Here is a 22,884-nt window from a genome sequence, read left to right as displayed (position 1 = left end):
GATTAGAATCGTTTCGCAGTCGAAACCAGAACAGAGGATTCATCAATCCGAACTTATCCTCAATAAACCAGAACGCTCTATATCAACTGCGCATGATCCTAACGTCCTAGAACCGGAATTTCGTAGAACCAGAACCAACCTTAGAAGTTAGTGAAGAGAGAAAGGGAGAGAGAGAGTAAAGTTTCTATTATTACTGTAAAGGCAAGAGAGAGAGAGAGAGATGCGAGTACACATTTACGGTCGAGTAGGCTCTGAAGAATTAGAACAAAACTATCACACGTTGCCACTAATTTTAACAGATTTCAGTATTAATTTCGCGTCCTTAGTAAACTTTTTACAAGATAAATTAGAACTACAAATAATAAGGAAGAAATTCCAAAAATCCACGACCTTCAAACCCGAAAAAAGTGACACTTAAAACCTCGGTGTGACAACAAAATGCCCAAGTGTCACCTGTCAACTGTTTCAATGGTCACCGATTAAACCAAAGAGTAGGTACACCAATACCAAGAGGTGAATACTTTATCGGTACCTTTGATGTTGGTTGCACAAATATTCAGAGGAAATACGTCACAGCACTGGGAGAGGTACTAATTGATACATTGAGAAAAATAGCACAGGTAGTGATTAAAATGTGTACACTGAGAACTACACTAAGAAAAATAATATTGTTAATTGATATACGTTTTCATTATGATACTTAATATATTTGTGATGAACTAAATTGTTAAGAGGCCGTGGGAGCACGTAACTAACATACTATTTGTCAACGATATTTTCATCTCTGTTCTTTCTTTACTCTCTGTAGCCAAATTAATCAAAGACGCACGTACCTGCTGGCGGGTAGCGGAAGTAAGCACTCGAAATAAGTGCAACGGGAATAAAGTACATAATTTCTTATTGAATGCCCACATTTGCCAGTTCATCACTTGGGAACACTGCGCTGGTGAAGTCAAAGACAAGGGTTCAAATACAACCGATTATTATGTTTCCATTTGTTTCTCAATGGCGGGGCCTGAGATCGCAGTGGCGGTGTACGTTAAAAATTGAAAATACGAAAATGATGTGCAAATTTTCAGTCTTATTTTAGGTTTCTCTTGTTTGCAGTTGAGTTTGTGATTCCAAAGAATGTAGCTTTGTGGAAAAAGATTAAATTTCTATTTTTTATCGGAATAGGTTTGTAAAATTAGTAGGTATATTTGATGCATTTTATTCTTGGTCATACTTCTAGAATAGCTATTTATGTAAAGAATTACGAAAAGTTTAATTTTGTGTAACGAGCACGAGTAGCGCAAGTTACAAAAGATGAAATCCTATCGTGTAAGATATCGTGTATCATGTAAGATTTTTTTTAATTTCATTAAAACATTGTTTTCATTATTTTTCAATGATAAAGTATCTAATTTACAAATATTCTCACTAATCAAGGATGCTATTCATCACATATAGCTTGTAACTTTGGCGTCTTCTATACATTTGCGTGATTTCATAGAGGCAGAAGAGTAATGACTGATTGGAGTTCTGAATGGAAATTTGTTCGTGTGTTGTGTGGTTTCAGAGTTGAAAAGTACGATAAAACACTGAACCGAGACAAGAATTAGCGAATGATATAAAAATATAGTTATAAAAGGCACATTCGGTAATCATTTACAAAAAATAAAACATCTCGTGATTGTTTACGAGAAGTCAGGCGTATTGTTTTCGTTATAATTTCGTATATATATTTTTTATATCATTCGGTAATTCTAAGCAAGGTTCAATCATTTTTCCTTACTTTTCAACATTCTTCGTTACATTATCAATAACTTCCCCTATACATATTTTTTTATGTAACATCTCATTTCTTCAACAAAGTGTTTTCGCGCTGTTCAATCACTCCATTGGGCTCTTAATTTTACACTGCTTCTTGATGGTAAAAAATACCCTTCAAGCGAAGCAAACGCTTGAAAAGTGTTATAAGGACTCGGCTTCATCAGAAACAACAATTAAACGTTGTTTTGCGACTTCAAACGTGGTCGTAGAGGCACCGATGATGCAGAAGGCAGTGGAAGTCCAAATGAGGCAGTAACACCAGAAAACAAAAAATCCACAATATCGTTTTGAATAAACCAAGAGGAAAGTTGCTAGAGTTATCTGAAATGTAAAGCTATCAAAATAACGTGTTGGCTTAATATCGCATGAGCATTTGAGTATGAGAAAGCTCTGTTCAAGGTGGGTGCCGCGCGTGCTCACAATCGACCAAAAACAAGACCGTCTTGATGATTCTGAGCAGTGTTTGGCCATGTTTAAACATTACAAACAGACATTTTTGCGTCGATATGTGACAATGGATGAAACATGACGCTTCACTCCGGAATCAAAACGATCGTCATCTGAGTAGGAGAGCAACTGATGTATCTCTTCCAAAGCGCTCGAAAGCACAACAATCGGCTGGTGTTTTGGAATGTGCATGGTGTAATATTCATGGACTATCTTGAGAAGGGAAATACCAACAACAGTGAATATTATATTGCGTTATTAGAGCATTTGAAGGTCGAAATTGCAAAGAAACAACCGCATATGACAAAGAAAAAAATGTTTTTTCATCAATACAATGCATCGTGTCACGAGTCAATCAAAACAATGGCAAAACTACATGAATTGAACTTTGAATTGCTCCCACATCCATCGTATTCGCCAGATTTGGCTCCCAGGGACTACTGGCTGTTACGAGACCTCAAAAAATGCTCACCGGTAAGAAATTTCGCTCGCATGAAGAGCTCATTGCTGAAACTGAGGTCTATTCTGTGGAAAAAAAAGTATCGATCTTCAAAAGTGGTATTCAAATGTTAGAGCGACTCTTGATGGAGATTACGTTGATGAATAAAACCAATTTTGAACACAAAAATGCTGTTTATTTTTTCCAAATTTGCATTTTTTGACTCTTTTCAGCTTATTACTACATGATGTCAAACTTCTTTCAGCCATTTTTTTTCTAGGAATTTAAATTGAACCAAAGCAGGCATTTGGCAATGATAGTGTTGGTTTACGAAATTTCGTTGGAGAAATATTAGCCTCGAAGAAGAGCCCCGAAATGGTTGATACAGTTATCCAGGACGAGGATTTGGAGACCCTGCTGGAGACTGATCCATCACAAACGGTGCGTGGGATGTCTTAAAAACTGGGCGTCAGCTCCCATATGCTGTTTTTGATGGTTTAAAACAAGGATATTCAACCTTTTCAACAGTCGGGCTAACATGCGCAATAAAAACCCAATATTAAAAAATCAAATCAAATTTTTGTTTATTAGGTAATATTATGAACATACAAAGAGTATCTTATGCTAAAATTTAGCAGCTAAATAACGAAAGAAAATTAAACTTGAGTATGTATCTTCTCAAATCTAAATCTAGCGTAAGTCCTTGTTACAATCAATGTGATTTCTGCCATTGTTTGTCTTTTAATAATTTACTTATGTTAGGCGACAAATCCGATGTTGATAGTAACAAGTCACAAACATGTTGCTCGATTGAGGATGTGCGGTATTTATTTTTTACATAATTAAGGTCTGAAAATACTCTTTCACACACATATGTTGATCCAAAACTACTTAAAAACTGTAACGCCAGGTCAGTTATTGCTGGAAATTCTGATTATGGTGCCAATTTCCAGAAATCTGCAAAATCTTCTGAAGAATTTTGTGCTTTTGAAGACAATTTGTTGGTAAAAAGGTTTTTTAACGTATCGTGATTTTGCAGTTCAACGAGTTCGAACTGCGGCAGGCAATTGGCGGGATTTTTTAATTTGGTGCGTTTTTTAAAACTTACTTGCGCAGGCCATTTAAAATTCTTTCGTGGGCCACAGCATGGACCGCGGAAGAGCACCATTGGTTTAAAACGTATTGGAAATGTCAAAAAGCTTGAAGTGTCACGGTTCGAGGTCTGTTTTCCTTTCCCTATGCGCAACAAAAATGATCCTTATAATCACGTGTGATAATTCTCCATAACAGGAGACGTTCAGGACAGTGGTTGGACACTGATGAGCCACCCAGGCACTTCCCAAAGGCGAAAACCCACCAAAAAAAAAGACCATTGTTATTGTATGGTGGTGAGCGACTTGTGTGATTCACTAGAACCGGGCCAAACCATCACAGCAGAGTCCTATTCTGGGAAAATCGACGAAATGTACCAAAAATTGAGTCAGTAGCAGGCGACACTGATCTGCACGTTTCAAAAATCAGCGTCCGAAAATTAAAGAATTGAGCGTTGAAGCACTTCGATAATTTTCTCACCTGTAGATGCTAATCTAGACAATATGAGGATTTGGCAAAGTTTCAACTTCAATTAGGAAGTCATAATATCTCTACTTTGATAGAGTTGACGTAAGATACTGTACGAGCTACGACAAAGTGAATTTATTATATGTTTGAAATTTCAGATCAGCATCTAGCAACAAACCCAAGTTCTTGCTTTCTGTAAGTATTTGTAGTAAGTCTCGTCCAAGTATGATTTCAATAAGTCATTTTTTTAGTCACTCAAACCTTTTCGGGGTTGTCTATTGGCCAAATTCAATTATCCCGATATTCAATTATCCGAACTAACATCAGTTCCAATTGATTGATCCGGATAACTGGGGTTCTCTACTGTATTCCCTACTCAAGTTCTAAACATCAAGTTCTCAAACTTGCTGTTTATTCAAACTAGAAGTTGTTTTTTAAATACTTATATTAAGAGCATACAAATTACTGAAATCAAGACATGACATTTTTATTTGCATACCACAAAAAACACATACTGCATAAAAGTTATTGTAATAATGGTGTAACATACCATTACGATTACAGGTAATGAGTGTTTATTGTAAAAACTTTGAACAGTATTTTAATAAAAGAACGAACTTAGTTTATATTAAACAAACTTTCAGAAAAAATAATTTAGGAAAAACATTTTCCATTGTAACCATTGTAAGTGGTTAGAAACATTTTAAATTAAATTAAAACGGGTATATGCTTAGGGAGACATTAACTTTTGATATTGGTGCTGAAAAGGCAATAAGGCAAGTGTCTTATTCCGAAACATCGATGTCCACTATTGAGGGGTGACAGTGTTCCATGTGAGTAAAATATCACCTATTTTATAAACTATTTGTATAGCCATCTTTTGATGTCTGATTCGATTCCATAACGAATATTTGAAGTACAACCTCAATGAGAAAAAGTGGTTTATGTATAATTCAATGTTCATATAAAATTTGTTGGTTCATAAGTTTTTTCTTTTGTGTAATTCAATGTTTATATGAGAGTAGTTGTTTTGAGAGGGCTTTTTTCTTCCAGTTTTGTGTCTGAAAGTTACTTCTTTGCATGATTAGCACATCTTTCTGAAGAGTTTATTTCGAAATTATTTGCTTTCTTCCTTTATTTGGAAGATTCCCACATGTGTTAGGAATCACACGTTAAAAGGTAAGACCATTAGTCCTTAGCTCGCACTTCTGAGAGTTGTCGTTCGTATGGGGGCGACAGCTGATTAATGGAAAAACAGATTTTTTATATAAAGGTGAAGAAGTATGCAAAAACCTTTTCCAAAAATATAGCACTTTCAATTTAATCTGTTGATGTGTGTAATTCAAGTATAATTATTTAGTTATATTTGCTTCTGTGTTCATAATGTACTTACTATTGAATAATTTTAAATGGTACTCAGTTAAACAGAGCGGTATTAATACTGGACTTGGTCAAGTATTGAAAAATGAAGACATTATTATTAATTTTATATTTTGAGATAATACATTCATTTCATAACTTCCCCATTTTCGATACCAAAAAACAAATTATTAAAAGGTAACTTTGCACAATGAAATATTTTTTCTGATTTTCATGTGTTTTTGAAGACCAAGTAGATTTAATACTGAAATGGTTTTTTCTCAGTATACATTCTGCATAAAAAAGCATTATGAATGTGTTTTTTCATAACTTGATTAAATGACTTCAAGCAGCTTTTACACTGAAATGACTTTTCACCAGTATGGATTCTTTCATGTGTTTTCAAATGACTACTATGAACAAAAGACTTCAAGCACATTTTACACTGAAATGGCTTTTCACCAGTATGGGTTCTTTCATGCGATTTCAAATTAACACTGTGAAAAAATAACTGAGCAGATTGTACATGGAAATTATTTTTTTCCAGTATGAGTTATTTCATGTGTTTTCAAATGACTACTATGATTAAGACTTCAAGCACATTTTACACTGAAATGGCTTTTCACCAGTATGGGTTCTTTCATGCGATTTCAAATTAACACTGTGAAAAAATGACTGAGCAGATTGTACATGGAAATTATTTTTTTCCAGTATGAGTTATTTCATGTGTTTTCAAATGACTACTATGATTAAAAGACTTCAAGCACATTTTACACTGAAATGGCTTTTCACCGGTATGGATTCTTTCATGTATTTTCAAATTAGTACTCTGAAAAAATGACTTTGAGCAGATTTTACACTGAAATGATTTTTTCCCCGTATGAATTTTTTCATGTATTTTCAAATTATCACTACGAGTGAATGACTTCAAGCAGATTTTACACTGAAATAGCTTTTCACCAGTATGGATTCTTACATGCATTTTCAAATCAGCACTATGAAGAAATGACTTTGAGCAGACTTCACACTGAAATGATTTGTTTCCAGTATGACTTCTTTCATGTCTTTTCAAATTACTACTCGTAAAAGACTTTAAGCAGATTTTACACTGGAATGGTTTTTTCCCAGTATGAATTCTTTCATGTCTTTGCAAATTATTATTTTGAGTGAATGACTTCAAGCAGATTCTACACTGAAATGGCTTTTCACCAGTATGGATTCTTTCATGCATTTTCAAATTTGCACTATGAAAAAATGACTTCGAGCAGACTTTACACTGAAATGATTTTTTTCCAGTATGAATTCTTTCATGTTTTTTCAAATTAGTATTTTGAATAAATGACTTCAGACAGATTTTACACTGAAATGGTTTTTTCTCAGTATGTGTTCTTTCGTGAGATTTCAAACTACTACTATGACTAAAAGACTTCAAGCAGATTTTACACTGAAATGGCTTTTTACCAGTATGAATTCTTTCGTGGGCTTTCAAATAACTTCTTTCAACAAATGACTTTAGACATATTTTACATTGGAATGATTTCTCCCCTGTATGAGTTTTTTCATGTCTTTTTAAATGAAATTTCCAAATGAATGATTTCGAACAGATTTTGCACTGATACGGTTTCACAATATGATTTTTTGCAATGCCAAACTCCTTTTGACATAACGCTGACGACTTCTTTTCATTGAAGCTCTCTTCTTTCTTCTCGATGCTTTCTTCTTTCTTATCGATGACTGTTCCATTCTCTGTTTCAACAAAAACGTTCCCCGAATCTGCGAAAAAATTACTAATGAAATAGATATTTTATACAAAATTGTTTGCTTGAAAAAAATATTAATTTTTCACTTAGTGACTGTTGATTCAACCCCCCAAAAAGGAGTAACCTTTCGGGATTCTACTATACAAATAGTTTATAACCACTAAAAAGTTTATGAAACAAAGTTATTGAATGTTCTGTAATGTATCTGAACTGGCCATAAATTTATATAAACTAAAAAATTTAAACTTTCCATGAAATGAGGATATGTATATTTATACACAAACTGTTTACCGGTAATAAAGATTCCAATATATAATTAAACAAACTATTTCTTGAGGTTTCATGAATGAAAAATTCAAAATTTCATTAGAAATTTAAAAATCAATTGTAAAGAATTCAAGGGAAATGAATAATCACTACTGAGGAGACTTTTTGTAATTGATTATCATGTCACTATTTAGATTGATAGGTAGAATTGCAATGTCATAAAATTAATCCAATGAAAGCTTTTTTCACATGCTATAACTAAAGCACGCTTTCTTCGCGTGCTTTTTGCTGAACAAGTTAGCATCATCAGGAGATAATTGAAACTGAATCTTCAACTAACTTAGAACCTTTTATATACAATTGAAGGTACCATATACATCAAATCCAGAACTGGACTCACCGAGACGGATAAACAGTTGTATCCTCCTCACAGGAATGTAGATCAGAGGAAGATACCTTTGTGAATATTTTACCATTTTTCAATATACAAAGTATGTATAACAATGAAAATACGAGGTCAGTTAAAAAAATGAGGTGAATGTTCAAATTTCGCAGGCTACATACCTTCGATCAGCGATTTTTTTATATTGGTATAAAACACAGTTTCAGCTGTTTAACATGTTTAGTTTGTTGGTGAGAGGCTTTGAAAAAATATCAACAGCCATACAGGTTTGTAAAAAAGAATCAACAACTCAATATGAAATAAAATATATAGAAGGTAAGGATTGGATTACAAGGGAATTTCTAGTATTAAAAAAACGTGATAAATTATATTCAGAAAAAATAAAACATCCTTTTAATCCGGATATACTCAAGGATTTCCGAATACAGAAAAATATTGTAAAGAAAAAACACAAAAAACTGAAACAGGAATACTTTGAAAAGAAATGGAGCAATACAGGCAATAACCAAAGTAGGGATGTTACGGAGCTTCGACTCCGGTTCCGTTAAGTCGGAACTTTCGATTATTATTACACCTTCGGTTCTGACTTCGGCTCCGACACTTTTAAATCGAAGGTTTTAATCGGAGGTCTAAGCATAACAAAGCGGCGACGGCGGCCTGTGTCGACTGTTATGAACAGGTTCATACTCCATACATGTCGCGCGGTGAATCCCCCCGGCCCCCGACTCTCACTACGTGCACTCTATCTATTGTCAATTATTTTTTCACTTGGTCATTTGTTACGCACACGACACGTTTATAGGTTATTGATATTTGTTTTCATTTTTGCGGGTTATTATCAGTGAAAGTGATCTGTTTTTGTGTTGGACAATGAAACCTAAATCAAGTTGTATTTGGAACTACTTCATTGAAGTTAATTCAGATTCGGCAAAGTGTAAACTGTGTATGAAGACATATTCAAGAAAGGGAGGTACGACAACGTCGTTAAAAGGCCATTTGAAGTCTATCCATACCACTGAATACGAAGAATTTATAAAGTTAGAAACTGAAAAAAAAAAATACTGTACAGCCTTCGACTTCGATGCCCCTTCAGGATGCTAAAAAACAAATTACTTTAAAAGAAACTTTGCTGAAGAATACAAAATGGTGCACTTCTAATGCTAAATCTATGGAAATTGACAAATTGATTTCTGAAATGATTGCTTTGCAAGATCTACCCTTCAATTTTGTGGAAGGTATAGGATTTCGGCGACTTATGCAGTTCACTGTGCCGAATTATCACTTAAGGGGAAGACATTTTTTTACTGAAAATATTTGTGGTCGTCTATATGAAACATTAGCAAAAAAAATTAAGGATTTGCTCACACAATTTGAAAAGATCTCATTTACAACAGACATTTGGACTGAACCAAGTTCGAATGTGTCATTATTGAGTCTGACAGCGCATGGCATAAATAGAGATTTTAAAAAGCTAAAAGTTATTTTAAAATGCCACACATTTGAAGGAAGACATACAGGAGACCTAGTCCTAGAAGAAATTAAGAGTATGTTGATGGAATGGGGCATCGTAAAAGAGAAAATTCATTGTATTGTACGGGACTCTGGATCTAATATGAAACGAGCAATGAAACTCGGCGACATACCTGATGTCAGTTGCACTGTACATCAGTTGCAACTGTGTGTGCGAACATTATTAGATTGTGATGAAGAAATTAAAGCCTTATTATCCAAATGCAAAAAAATTTCGACGCATTTTAATCATTCCCAACTAGCTCAGACTGAACTGCATAAAATACAAAAGGAACAACTCAACCAAGAATGTTTGAGTGTGATACAGGAGTGTAGTACGCGGTAAGTTGTATTAATTTGTGCATTCATTTTTACCTCCAGATTATTTCATTTCAATCAAAGATCTATCCACGCTAATACAATAAATTCAAATGAAACTATTAAATCGATTTTATTAAAACTTGCTGTGGTATATGCACGCTGATTATAATGAGTGTATTATTTAGTTTTTGTGATTCATTTAATTTAAATAATACTTTAAGTTATACTGTAAATTAGTGTATATTATAAGCGTTAACTAGTTTAATTAATTTGTTACAGGTGGAACAGTACATTTTATATGTTGGAAAGAATGCTTAGAATACAGGATTCTCTATGCCTGTACGCAAGTAAACACAATATCTCTCAGTTGTCTCCTGAAGAATGGCTGCAGCTTAAAAAAATAGTGACTATACTTCAACCTTTTGAAGAAATTACCCGAAATATGAGTGACAATGACACCAGTATCTCATCAGTGATCCCACTTATACACACACTAAAGTTTACATTACACACTGAAGGCAGTAAACAAGACACAAATGAAAAATTTAAAAGTATAATAAAATGCACCATCGATCAATTAAATTCCAAATTTGGTGACCTTCAATCAAACAATTTCTTTGCAATAGCAACATATCTAGATCCTCGATATAAAACAAAATTTTTTAATGAAGTGGTTAAAGAGAATATTGAAACTGAAATAATGTCACTATTTGAAGCAGATACATCTAAAAACGAGGCTGATAATATTGCCGTTCCTGTAGAAAAACGGGCAAGAATGGAAATGCCAACAGAAGCTAGCCATAGTAATGTCCAAACAGTTTTGTCGAATATATTGTTAAGTAGTGATGAAGACGATGATAATACCACATCTGAAAAATGTGCAGTTTTTGACAAATTTGTTGTAATGAAAAGTATACTAGATGAGTTCAACAAAGAAAAACGTATAAATATTAGTGATGATCCGTTATTGTGGTGGAAAGTAAATGGAAATACAAAATTCCAGCCGCTTCAATCAATTGCCCGCCAATATTTGTCGTGTCCACCAGGCTCGGTAGCGAGCGAACAACTTTTTAGTGGCGCTGGCCTAATTTACGACTCATTAAGAAATAGATTAGACGGAGACAAAGCTTCAAAGCTTTTGTTCGTAAAGTATAATACACTACTTATTGAGTCAATTCATTTGATCTAATTTGTTTTTTAAGCTTTTGTTCATTTAATATACCTAATGTAATATGCTACATTGGATTTAAATTTGTTTATTTTAATTTCTTGTTTATTTGGAAATATGCAATTTTTTTTCATTGTTTGTGTTTTCTTTCATAATTGAAAATTAAAATTATAAAATGTTGACTAAATAATGTTATATTTGTCCTTAAATAAAAATTCTTTCTCATGCCATCACTTTCTGATCCTTCCTCCGACTCCGATTCCGACTCCGATTCCGACTCCGATAAAGCAAATTTAAAAACTCCGACTCCGCCTTCTGTTCCGATAAAACTACCTCCGTTACATCCCTAAACCAAAGTAATCAAATAACTAATTTGGAAATTAAGGGACAAATTCTTGATAATCCCAAAAATATAGCTGAAAAAATGAACAAATATTTCGTTGATATTGGTAAATCAATAATGAATAGTGTAAACCTACAAACAGCGCCATCTTCTGAGTTTGAGGAAATCATAAATGATTGTTCAATGTACCTATACAATACAAACTCCCAAGAAGTTCAGGAAGAATTATATAAGTTGAATAAAAATGCAGCACCTGGTTATAATAACTTTCGAAAAGGTAAGAGGTTCTTGGAAGAACAGACTAATAAAAAGGGGGTAGCTACTTCTTCTCAACCTCAACATTTTTTTGTATAGATTCTAATAAAGAACGTCTTCAGAATAATGAGCTGAAGATTTTCCATCTCAATATTCAGTATTAGCAATAAAGTAGAACAGTTTCAACTATATCTCGAAAACAAAGATTATGACATTATATGCCTATCGGAGCATTGGCTCAACGTAGAAAATCTGATATCTGTAAATCTCGATGATTATAACCTTATCAGTTACTTTTGTAGACAAACCCTTCAACATGGAGGAGTCTCTATTTATATTCGTAATAACGTCACATGTAAACCTCTCCTTTTGAATGATTTCTGTATTGAACAACACGCAGAATTTTGTGGAATTGAATTAACAAACATGAACACTGCTCTCATAACAATTTATAGATCCCCACTGTCGAAAGAATATGACTTATTCTTCAATAAAGTTGAAGAACTTTTAACTTTGTTACTACCCAATTACAGTACCATTATACTAACCGGTGACTTCAACATTGACATAAATAAAAAAAGTCCTGTCTGTACATCTTGGCTAAACACCATTGAATATTTTGGTCTGAAACCCAAAATAACTATTCCTACAAGAACGAACTCCAAAAGCTCTACCTGTATAGATAACATTATTACCAATTTAAACGATAGTGAGTGTATTACGGGAATATCAGATCCTGGCATTTCTGATCATGGCGGATAATTCATTTCTATCACCAAATATACTCCCGAAACTGATGAGTATAAATGGCACAGAATCAATCACAAAGGCTTGGAAGCTATGAAACGGTCCCTAGAGAATGTTGATTGGCAAATTTTCCACAATAATGATTCCTCGTTGAACTCACTAGCAGAATTTCTGAACAACACATATAGTTCCCTCATTCGTAAACATTTCCCAATGAAAAAACAAAAGTCAAAATTCGGCGAAAGAGACCTGTAAATTTTTTTAATGATGAATTACGTTCAATGAGAGATACTTTACAAGCACTGCACACTGTAAGTGCCTCTTCAAAACATCTCAGCAATACGGAACATTTTAAAAAGTTCAAACATGAATATGAAATTGCAGTTTACAAGGCAAAAAAAGAATCATATGATAAATTCATACAAAATTCAACCAACAAACATAAAGATACTTGGAACTTATTGAACTGCGAAAGAAACTCTACTAGTGAGCACAAAACAATTCCCAACAACACCAGTGCCAATGAATTTAACATATTTTTCTCGAATATTGCCGAGAATATCATTAAATCTCTACCTACCTGCAACATCTCCGCTATCGATTATATTTCTAGCGTCCCAAAACCAGTTAATTCATTTTTTCTACTACCAGTTGATCATGAAGAAGTTACACTTGCGATTTGAAAACTCAAGAACACCTCTAGCTTTGACATATTTCATTTGAATAGTCAAATCATCAAAGAAACCATCGACTTTCTTGTTGAACCTTTGACACAATTAATGAATCGCTCCTTCACGGAAGGTATTTTTCCCGATGTCTTTAAAATAAGTAAAGTAGTTCCTATCTTTAAAAAAGGTGATCCCAATATACCAGACAACTATAGACCTATCTCGATTATACCCATTTTAGGAAAAATCCTAGAAATTGTAATTAAAGAGCGCCTCTCCAATTATTTAAACAAATACAATCTTCTTCATGACCATCAATTTGGCTTCATCAAGAATATATCTACAATAGACGCAGTGGGAAAGGTAATACACAAAGTTATCGAACATGTGGTGAACTCATCTCGCTAACATTGTGGGATTTGAGTAAAGCCTTCGACTGTGTCAACCACAATATCCTTATCAGTAAACTTGAAATTTTTGGAATAAGAGGTACAGCCTTAAACTTATTTAATTCATACTTAACCAGAAGGAAACAAGCCGTCTGCACAAACGGGGAATTATCTGTAGAGGAAATGGCATACCTCAGGGGTCAATCCTTGGACCTATACTTTTTGTAATATATGTGAATGATATTTTTCAAAGCCTACTACCTAGCACAGTCATCTGTTTTGCAGATGATACAACAATGATTCACTCTAACTCCGATATGAGTAAACTACTCGACAAGAGCAATGAAATTGAAGAAAAGGCTGTAAACTGGTTTACTTCCAATAATTTGAAATTAAATGGGGGAAAAACTCAACAAATAGTTATATCTTCAAATAATAGGGTAACCACACAGAAACACGTAAAATTATTAGGTATAATCATTGATGACTCACTTAAATGGGAAAATCATATTGACTTTCTATGCAAAAAATTGTCAACTCAGCTCTACCTTCTTCGCCAGCTGAAAAGATTTATAAGTATCAATACATTACTAACTGCGTCTTACTGACTATTTCACTCCCATTTGATGTATGGAACTCTCTTATGGGGACAATCTCATGGTCAAAAGATTTTTCGTATGCAAAAAAAAGCACTTAGAATAATAGCTGGAGCTTCATTCAACGAACCATGTCAACCTATCTTGTTCTTTTACAAAATTCTGCCTTTGCCTTGTATATTTATTTTAAACACTTTATTAGAGATCCATAAAAAGAAAAGTATATTCTCCACCCACTCAGACTATCATAATTATCCCACTAGAAATGCAGATAAACTGAGACAACCGCTGAATAAACTAGAAATGTCTACACGAAATTCACTGGACCTCAAGTTGTACAAAGTTGTATATATATATATATATATATATATATATATATATATATATATATATATATATATATATATATCCAACTATCAATAGAGCTTCCGTACATTTACAATTTTCTATCAATCGGGCGTCCGGTTTCAATGAGGCGTCCATATATGGACGCCGAATTGTTTCACCATGCCAGGCAGTTCAGAGGTTCCCTATCTTCCATCTGACAAAATTTCAGATGGGCGCCTATTTATCAATTTCATTGTCAAAATTATATGTATTGGCGTATATTCTAGTTGAGTCTTTTTTATTTTGGTGGCGCTCGGGAGGTACGCGTATACTTGTGCCGTATATTTTTCATACATGTGAGCGATTATGAGGCGTCCATATAACTGACAACAATGCAATAGTTTTTGCGAGAGGGAAGTCTCAATGATTTGTTAGAAATATCGTTGATTTGGTATGTTTGTAGGTCGGCGCCGGTTTCATACACAGGGTGACAATTTGAAAACTTACAAGGTCTATCTCTGAGCAACCAAATAAAATATAAGAAATCGCTGAAAACAACTTTCATAATACAAAGGGAGAAACAAATGATGTGATGACTAACTTGTTTTTTCTCTCACACCCTTGCCCCCAGCCACCACAACTTCATATTTTTGAAAGGCAACCACCTACTTGTGATACATTATCTGAAAGCTCTTAAGATATGCTCTTCAATGGTACTCTTCAAAGCTACATTCGATGCAGTAAGTTTTGGTTCATCAAATAAAAGAATTCATTCAGAATAAATTTTATTTTCTATTATTAATTTAGTAAATTTTCAAAAACATGATTTTTACCATCGTAGCATTAATATTAAGACTCGAATATTTTACGCCTCTTCTATTTTTTTTTATTCGTCTCGATAATAGATAGGGATAGATAGGGAAGGAGAGTGGCACCTTGTTTTAGAGGTCTTTCGAATACCTTTACTACTCTGTCAACAGAAAATTTTTGTGACGATTAGTTTTCGAGATAATTTGAAGTTTTAAAGGTATTTGCATTGAGTTCAACTCTTTTTAAAATAAATCAAATTGTTTTTAAGGTGCAAGTTACGTTCAGAACTCTCATAAAAAAAATAAATTTTTGCTTTTTATGACAACCTGCTAATACGTGTCCATTTGATGTCGAATTATTTGTTTATTACGAGGAGATTTCTCCGGGGGATGGGGTTGGTTACCACCATTACATTTTAGGTAAATTGAGTGGCACCTACTTATGAAGGTTGAATTGCCTCTTCAAGAAGTTGTTAATAAGAATCACCGGTTGAATTTCCATCAATGAAAAATGAACCTATAATATGATTGCCTAATATTCCGGCCCAGATATTCAACTTTTGGGGATGTTGGGTATGTATTTCTGCGTATTGTCTTGGGTTTTCATCCGACCAATAACGGCAATTGTAACGGTTCACGCAACCATTTGAATAAAATGAGCTTTCGTCCGAATAACAGATGTTATAAAGCAGTTCGGGATTTTGCATTAATATTTCACTCATGCCCTCACAAAACTCCTGTCTTCGGTCAAAATCATCCTCATTGAGTTCACGAACAAGTTTAATTTTGTAAGGATGGTATTTGTGGTTTTTAAGGATTCTCCATGCGATCATATGGCTTATTCCTGCCATTGCGGATAAACCTCTGGTACTTAACCTGGGATTGGCGATGACTTGACCAAACACTACAATCGCATTATCGTCATTCACTACCCTTCTCTGAACATCACTTTTTTCATTTAAAACCGAACCTGTCTCCCTGAATTTTGTGACCAAATCCAGAACGTGATTTCTGCTTAGGTGTTTACCAGGTTTTTGCTCGTTAAATAAAATTGATGTTTTATTAGCATTTTGGTCGTTGCCAAAAAATGAAGCAATAACTGAAACCCTTTCGGCAGTAGTGAAAGAAATGTTTAAACAAATAACAATACACGACCCGTTTCAACAAAACAATCGAACGTTGTTATTTAACAAAAAATTGATAAGAAGAACTGCTTAAAATTTTTTTTATTTAGGCATACAAGTTACCGAGTGGTCTGTCTAATGTATTATCAACATGGCAATTTTAACTTCAAATTATCTCGAAAACTAATCGTTACAAAAATTTTCTTTTAACAGAGTTGTGAAGGTATTCGAAAGACCTTTAAAACAAGGTGCCACTCGACCTACTTTCCCCATCTAAATAAAGGTCGTCGGACGCACCTCTCTGAGGGGGTGCGTACTACAAAAAATCTGATTAGTCTGAAAGGTGTCCCCCTTCAATTAGAAATCGACGTGTCCGAGCTTTTTTGAAAATCTTACTTTTTATATTCAAAAACGGCTCTGTTAGGTTTTCGTTGTTACACACTGTATATAGAAGAAAATGTAAATGGCGAAATGTATGATCACATGCTAGAAAGATCTATCGAACCTCGGATAGTTCATGAATTAGAGAATCACAGAGACATACACGGCAATTTATCTTTGAAAGAAAATGTATTACATTTTCAACAGAATGGGGAACCTTATTATTTTGTAGTTCCAGTTATTCAATGGTTAGATAATAATTATGCTGATCAATGTATTGGAAGAAGAGATTCTACTGAATGGCCTCTCACATCCCTGGACCTATCTCCTCTAGATTTTTTCCTCTGGGCCACTTACTTAAAATAGGTTGTTTTAAAGACGACGCAATCTGATTCAATAAAGCCACTGAAGGAAAGAATAATCCAAGAATGCTGAGCTATTTTCAGAGAAACATTTGCCAATGTTTCGGAATGACTTTCGGAAATGAAAATTGCGAAAGTTATAAACAATTTAGTGAAAAATAAAAAATGGGTCCAGTTTTTTGGAAATATCTCAAAAACTAATTGGAATTTTCAAAATCGAAAAAAAAAAATTCGAAAAGAGGAAGAAATTTCCTATCGAAAAGTCCTGACTACCGGAACTGTAGGACCAATATTTATAATTTTCCCGGAGCTCTGAAATAGAGCTCTAAATCGGGTGTTTAGCCGCGTGTAGGCCGTGCGTGTTTAGGTTAATTTTACAAAAAAAAAATTATAGCATATAAAATATATAAATTGAGGAATGAAAAAATTCAGTCATATACTCAAAAGATAAATTAACAGTAATCTGTCGGTAAAAAATTTTTAATGCAATTATTAGATTTATTATGCTATTGTTAATTAACAATTTTTTATCACTCGATTATCATTATTGCAAGTGTGATATTTTTCAAACTAAAAGTGTGGAATTTTTTTCCTTCCATAGAGTTATGATTATAACGGTTAGGAATTGATTTACTTCCAAAATATTGAAAAATTATTATTTTTCAGTTATTTATTAACCATTTACTGCATTTTTGAATTAAAAAGTTTATTAAATAATCGAAGAACAATTTTTTTTTGATTATTATTATTAGTATATTTTTTTTTCAAATCAGAAGCTACATAAAAATATTTTTTTTATTTCATCACTTATTGTTTAAAACTTTGTTATAAATTCGATAAAAAATGGAGTGAATAAAAAAATGCATGGTTTTTTTCATTCATCAATTGCAACTGGAACAAAAATGAAATGAAAACATTCATTTGTTTATAACAAATTGTTTATTCAATACACAATGGAGAATTTTAAAAATTAAATTGTTTTTGTTCCGAATTAAAAACAAGATGAATAATTATTTTAAAAAATTGGTTTCTTAATATTATTAATTGGTGGTAAAAAAATTGTTACTCAACAAATGCGTTTTTTTGCATTGTAAAAATTTCTTCAAGAGACAATTGAAAAAAATCATGATTTTTATCAAAAATTAAGATCCAAAAAAAATTCAATCATGTTATAAACAATGCATTTGTTTATAATAAATTTTTAAACAATGAGTGATAAAAATTTTAAAGAAATATGTTCATCTAACTTCTGATTTGTTGATGATCGAGCGATAGAAAATTGTTAATTAACAATAGCGTAATAAATCGAATAACTGCAATAAACATTTTTTACCGACAGATTATTGTTCATTTATCATTTGAGTATATGCCTGAATTCTTTCATTCCTTAATTTATATATTTTAAATGCTGAAATTTTTTTTAGTAAAAATGGCCCAAACAGGCACGGCTCACGCGCGGCCAGACAGCCGATTTCGAGCTCATTTTCAGGGCTTCGGGAAAATTATATATATTGGTCCTACAGTTCCGGGAGTTGAAACTTTTTTATAGGAAATTTCTTCCTATTTTCGAATTTTCGATTTTGAAAATCTCAATTAGTTTTAGAAATATTTTCAAAAAATTAAATCCATTCTTTATTATTCTCTAAATTGTTTATAACTTTTGCTATTTTCATTTTCGGAAGTCGTCCGTTTTCAAAAACTTTCTAGACGCTATTCCGAATCGAATGACACCTCAACCATAATTTTCGGAGACTGCTGAAGAAAGTTCGGAAAAAAGCACTTCTTGATCAGATTAGTCAAGTTCAAACATAGCTTAACAATCTTTCAACAGCTACAGATTGGGGATGAGAAAAAACAGAGACTCTGTTTTTGCCCATGAAAACACCATAATCATTGGCAGGTTTAGAATTACTGAAACTAGTTCATTGTAGTTGCATAGTAGGTATCTAACTGCAGTAAAACTTAAAACAGTAGAAAAACAGTGATGAGTGCATCCGATGTTGTTGGGATGATGACAATTTCAACTTCGAGTACGGCATGATTGTTGATCAACAAAATACTAACCATCCAGTATATCGAAAACTGATTCAGGCATTCTACGTATCAAACTCAGATACTAACTCTGACGGTTAAGAATGCGTTAATAATAAATTGTTTTGGTAATAAATGATAAAATTAATTATGAAAAATGTTTCTGTCAATTTGTAGAGAAATGTCAATTATGATTTTCAAAATAGAAAACATTCTCCGAATAATCATTTGAACATTCGAGATATATAAAAAAACGTTCATAAACAATTAAAAATCGTATTTTTTTCTGAATATCATATTATGAAGATAAAAATTTTTTGAATTCCCATACGGTCATACACAATTTATAAACAAATTGCGCTAAAACAGTTTGTTCAACTTACCGAATGTCTTTATTTGATACAGAAACAGGATATAATGATAAATATATAGAAAAATTAAAACAATATGTTATGTTACTAAAAAAAATCATAATGAACAAAATATAATGTTTTTGAACTTTTATAATGTGATCTTGTGGAGCACATTGATAAAAAGAGATTCACGTTCATTACAAGACCAAACACGACTATGATACGATATTTCATCATGGAATCCTAGTGCCTATCTTCCGGCTCCATCATCAGATCAGCTCCAGAGTACCTACCATATTGTCATCAAAATCACATAAAACTGCCAATTTTCATAACGCTACGATCTTTAAAAGATGGTTAAATTAGTTTTCTTAGATTTGACTACATAGTTACATACATACATACAGGTCGACCTAATAAAAGCGTATTAAAAACGAAAAACTCTAGAAAAAATTAAAAAATATTTAGGTCAGTCCTTAAAGAAATATTGAAAAATGCATGACTCGAAAAATCGTATACCATACACGGAAATGAATCTTGACAGGTCTTGATGCCTTCTAGATGGCTATCCTGTGTAGTGTGTATCAGCCAAATGGAATAAATATGACACTGAGTAAATATGACTGTGCTCAACAAAACACTCAGGCACGTCCAATTTTCAACAACCAAATTTTTCAATGCTCAATAACTCAGTTAACGGGAACAACAACTCGACCACGAACTCGGGCTTTGCAACCGTTACCACATCGCCTCTGATAATGTATACCGCAGTAGTAGACGAAACGTCAGGCATAAAAACCTGCAAACCACGCAAACGCTGAAAACAGATTTTACACTGTCATCTACGGCCGTGAATATTTACATTCTTTGGTAATTCATATTATTTATCCTATCGTCTGTCATTTTGGCGTCTTCAACTAGTTTGAATACTTTGATTTCTTGCTGTTTTCTAATGGAAATATACAATGAACTTTTTGTAATTAAAGTTGAACTTTCAATAATCACACCATGCATGTGTCGGTTTCACTTCTCCTATCATTATATTCGGCTCGCTTAAATATCATACAGTGTTAAAATGGAAATATGCCAACCAAGACAAAAATTATCGAATGATATTGAAAATTTCGTTATGGAATAAACTTTTCATGATCAGTCAATATCACTTGGTACCTATGTAAAAATGAAATACATACCGGCTACCTGAAATCCATACGCAATTTGTCGTTGGCACAACGCTTGTTGAAAAACAGATGTGAAGAAATTAAAACCCACTTGCTGCCTACATTTAATGCGGTAAATATTGGCAACGTTGTAAGGATTCCCAATAATCTATTTCATGTATGAAAATATACTTATTGGACTCCCTATTATCAATCAGATGTCTGATGATGGTGTATACTGAGGAGTTCTTATGAATGTTTGACGGACGGACGCTCTACTATCGAATCAATAGTGAACTCAATTTTTTTATGGTGGTAAAAATGTCATGCCAGCCTACAGAAATCAGTTTTCTAGTACTTACCATGAAATATATTCGGTAAATTCTTCAAATTATGATGGACGCCCTATCAGCGCATTCAATGTATGGATGCCATATTGATATCGGGATGTATATATATATATATATATATATATATATATATATATATATATATATATATATATATATATATATATATATTAAAGAAATGTATTATCAATTACCAATATGGATTCCAAGAAAATAGTAGCACCCTGAGTGCAACTATAGACTTCATTAACCACATTGCTTCTTCACTGGATGATAAATACTACACTATTGCTGTATTTGTTGATCTACGAAAAGCATTTGATGTTGTTGATTTCTCTATATTACTTGAAAAAATTGAAGAAATGGGAATAAGAGGAAATGCTCTCTCTTTACTAAAAACATACCTTCTAGATCGCAAACAATTCACAATGGTTGATGGCATTTCAAGCCAAACTGAAACTACCAAAGCAGGTGTGCCCCAAGGCTCAGTCCTTGGACCCCTACTTTATACATTACATGTTCTGTCATTGAAAACTGCTAACATTATAGGTAGATACTTTAAATTCGCAGATGATACTGTTCTTGTATATAAAGGTAAAGACTTGAAACAACTCGAAACACTAGTAAAAACCGACCTTGAAAGGTATCACAAATGGCTTGCAAAAAATAAACTTCAGATCAATGTAAAGAAGACTACTTTTCTGTAAAAAAAATTTGTGCTCAAAAACATTTTGACAGTGGATACTGTGATTGTACTCTGATTCGGAAAAATGTTTTCAAGTGGTACAAGCTTTTCACAGAAAGCCGAAAAGATGTGATCCAAAAGATTTTGTCAATTGAAATGGAATGAAAATATCAACTGGTAGAGAAATCAAAAAGCATAAAAATTACGGGAATGTTCATTCCGGTGTAGGATATAGCAACAAAAATTTAGAATAAAATTGAAATCACCTTATCATATTGAATGAGATTGGAAAATCGTGAATGCAAAACAACCTTCTTCAGACTATAGTACCTGTGGTGAAGCAAAGTGTGGGTTTTGAATCACAAGTCATATCTTACCCTGTATTTCACGGAATTTATTTTGAGGGCCTTCACTTATTTCTTCAATACATTTTTCTGATTTGGGTTCATGGTAAACATCAATGACACCTTCACTTTTAATCTGATCTATATCATATTTTTCTTCGAGGTTATGGGTAACTATTTCAATACCAATCATATCATATTTTCCAGATCCACTGACCATTTCAGTTTCACATTTCATGTCTGTTTCAAAAACCACTTCATCCTCAGCAGATTCAAGCTCTCTCTTAACCTGTATTTCAAGGAACTCATTTTGAGGGCCTTCTTTTATTTTTTCTATACATTTTTCTGATATGGGTTCATGGTAAACATCAATGACACGTTCGCTTTTAATCTTAACCATATCATCTTTTTCTTCGAAGTTATGGGTAACCATTTCAATACCAAACATATCATATTTTCCAGATTCACTGACCATTTCAGTTTCACCTGTTTCACATTTCATGATATTTCTTTCAAAAACCTCTTCATCCCCAACAGATTCAAGCTCTTTCTTAATAAATATTCCACAATCATCAATAGCCATTATCTTTGAATAAAGCGGAATTGTTTTCAACGACGAATGGACGAATTTGTTATTTTTCTTCAAATTTGTCAACCTTTTTTTGAACAGAAGTACAGATTGAACTGAGACAGAAGTAATGTAATTCTACTTCTTCTTTTCTTGTTTACTTGTGGTCCAGCACAGCCAAAAATACGCAGAATGGCTACATATTTTCATTTATTGCTTCTTGGAAATTCTGACTTTGAAAGTTTCTGGAATTAGTATCGGTAACGAAAAAATTTGAAGTACCGTTTATAACAAGGAATTAAATACGAATTGCTATCGCATCCGATGTCAATAAAGATTTTTTCTGA

The 22,884-nt window shown here is 33.1% G+C and overlaps 3 protein-coding genes across 4 annotated transcripts in view; 2 read left to right on the top strand and 1 right to left on the bottom strand.

Annotated features, from left to right (window-relative positions):
- LOC141483160 (uncharacterized) overlaps positions 1-22,884 on the top strand; it is a 519,459-nt gene that overhangs the window by 29,632 nt on the left and 466,943 nt on the right. The window lies entirely within an intron of this gene.
- On the bottom strand, positions 5,956-22,666 carry LOC141483270 (uncharacterized). Its single transcript, XM_074177762.1, has 2 exons — positions 22,003-22,666; positions 5,956-7,390 (listed from the first exon to the last, which is right to left on the bottom strand). The coding sequence occupies exons 1-2, from the start codon at positions 22,550-22,552 to the stop codon at positions 6,315-6,317; spliced, it is 1,626 nt and encodes a 541-aa protein (XP_074033863.1). The 5' UTR covers positions 22,553-22,666; the 3' UTR covers positions 5,956-6,314.
- LOC141483269 (zinc finger BED domain-containing protein 4-like) lies at positions 8,560-11,389 on the top strand. Its single transcript, XM_074177760.1, has 2 exons — positions 8,560-9,898; positions 10,157-11,389. Exons 1-2 carry the CDS (start codon positions 9,129-9,131, stop codon positions 11,064-11,066), a joined length of 1,680 nt encoding a protein of 559 aa, XP_074033861.1. The 5' UTR covers positions 8,560-9,128; the 3' UTR covers positions 11,067-11,389.

Source organism: Leptinotarsa decemlineata, unplaced genomic scaffold (genome assembly GCF_025532065.1).
Source record: "Leptinotarsa decemlineata unplaced genomic scaffold, Ldec_3_MD MMD2_tig00003192_RagTag_RagTag, whole genome shotgun sequence".
Classification (NCBI taxonomy): domain Eukaryota; kingdom Metazoa; phylum Arthropoda; class Insecta; order Coleoptera; family Chrysomelidae; genus Leptinotarsa; species Leptinotarsa decemlineata.
Note: the sequence above shows the minus strand (reverse complement) of the source record. Positions and strands in the feature narration are given on the sequence as shown.

Coding starts and splice junctions, on each gene's coding strand:
- LOC141483269 (XM_074177760.1), top strand. CDS start 9,129: ATGCCCCTTCAGGATGCTAAAAAACAAATTACTTTAAAAGAAACTTTG. Junction 9,899..10,156: donor ATACAGGAGTGTAGTACGCG/GTAAGTTGTATT, acceptor AATTTGTTACAG/GTGGAACAGTACATTTTATA.
- LOC141483270 (XM_074177762.1), bottom strand. CDS start 22,552: ATGGCTATTGATGATTGTGGAATATTTATTAAGAAAGAGCTTGAATCT. Junction 7,391..22,002: donor TAAATTCCGTGAAATACAGG/GTAAGATATGAC, acceptor ATTTTTTCGCAG/ATTCGGGGAACGTTTTTGTT.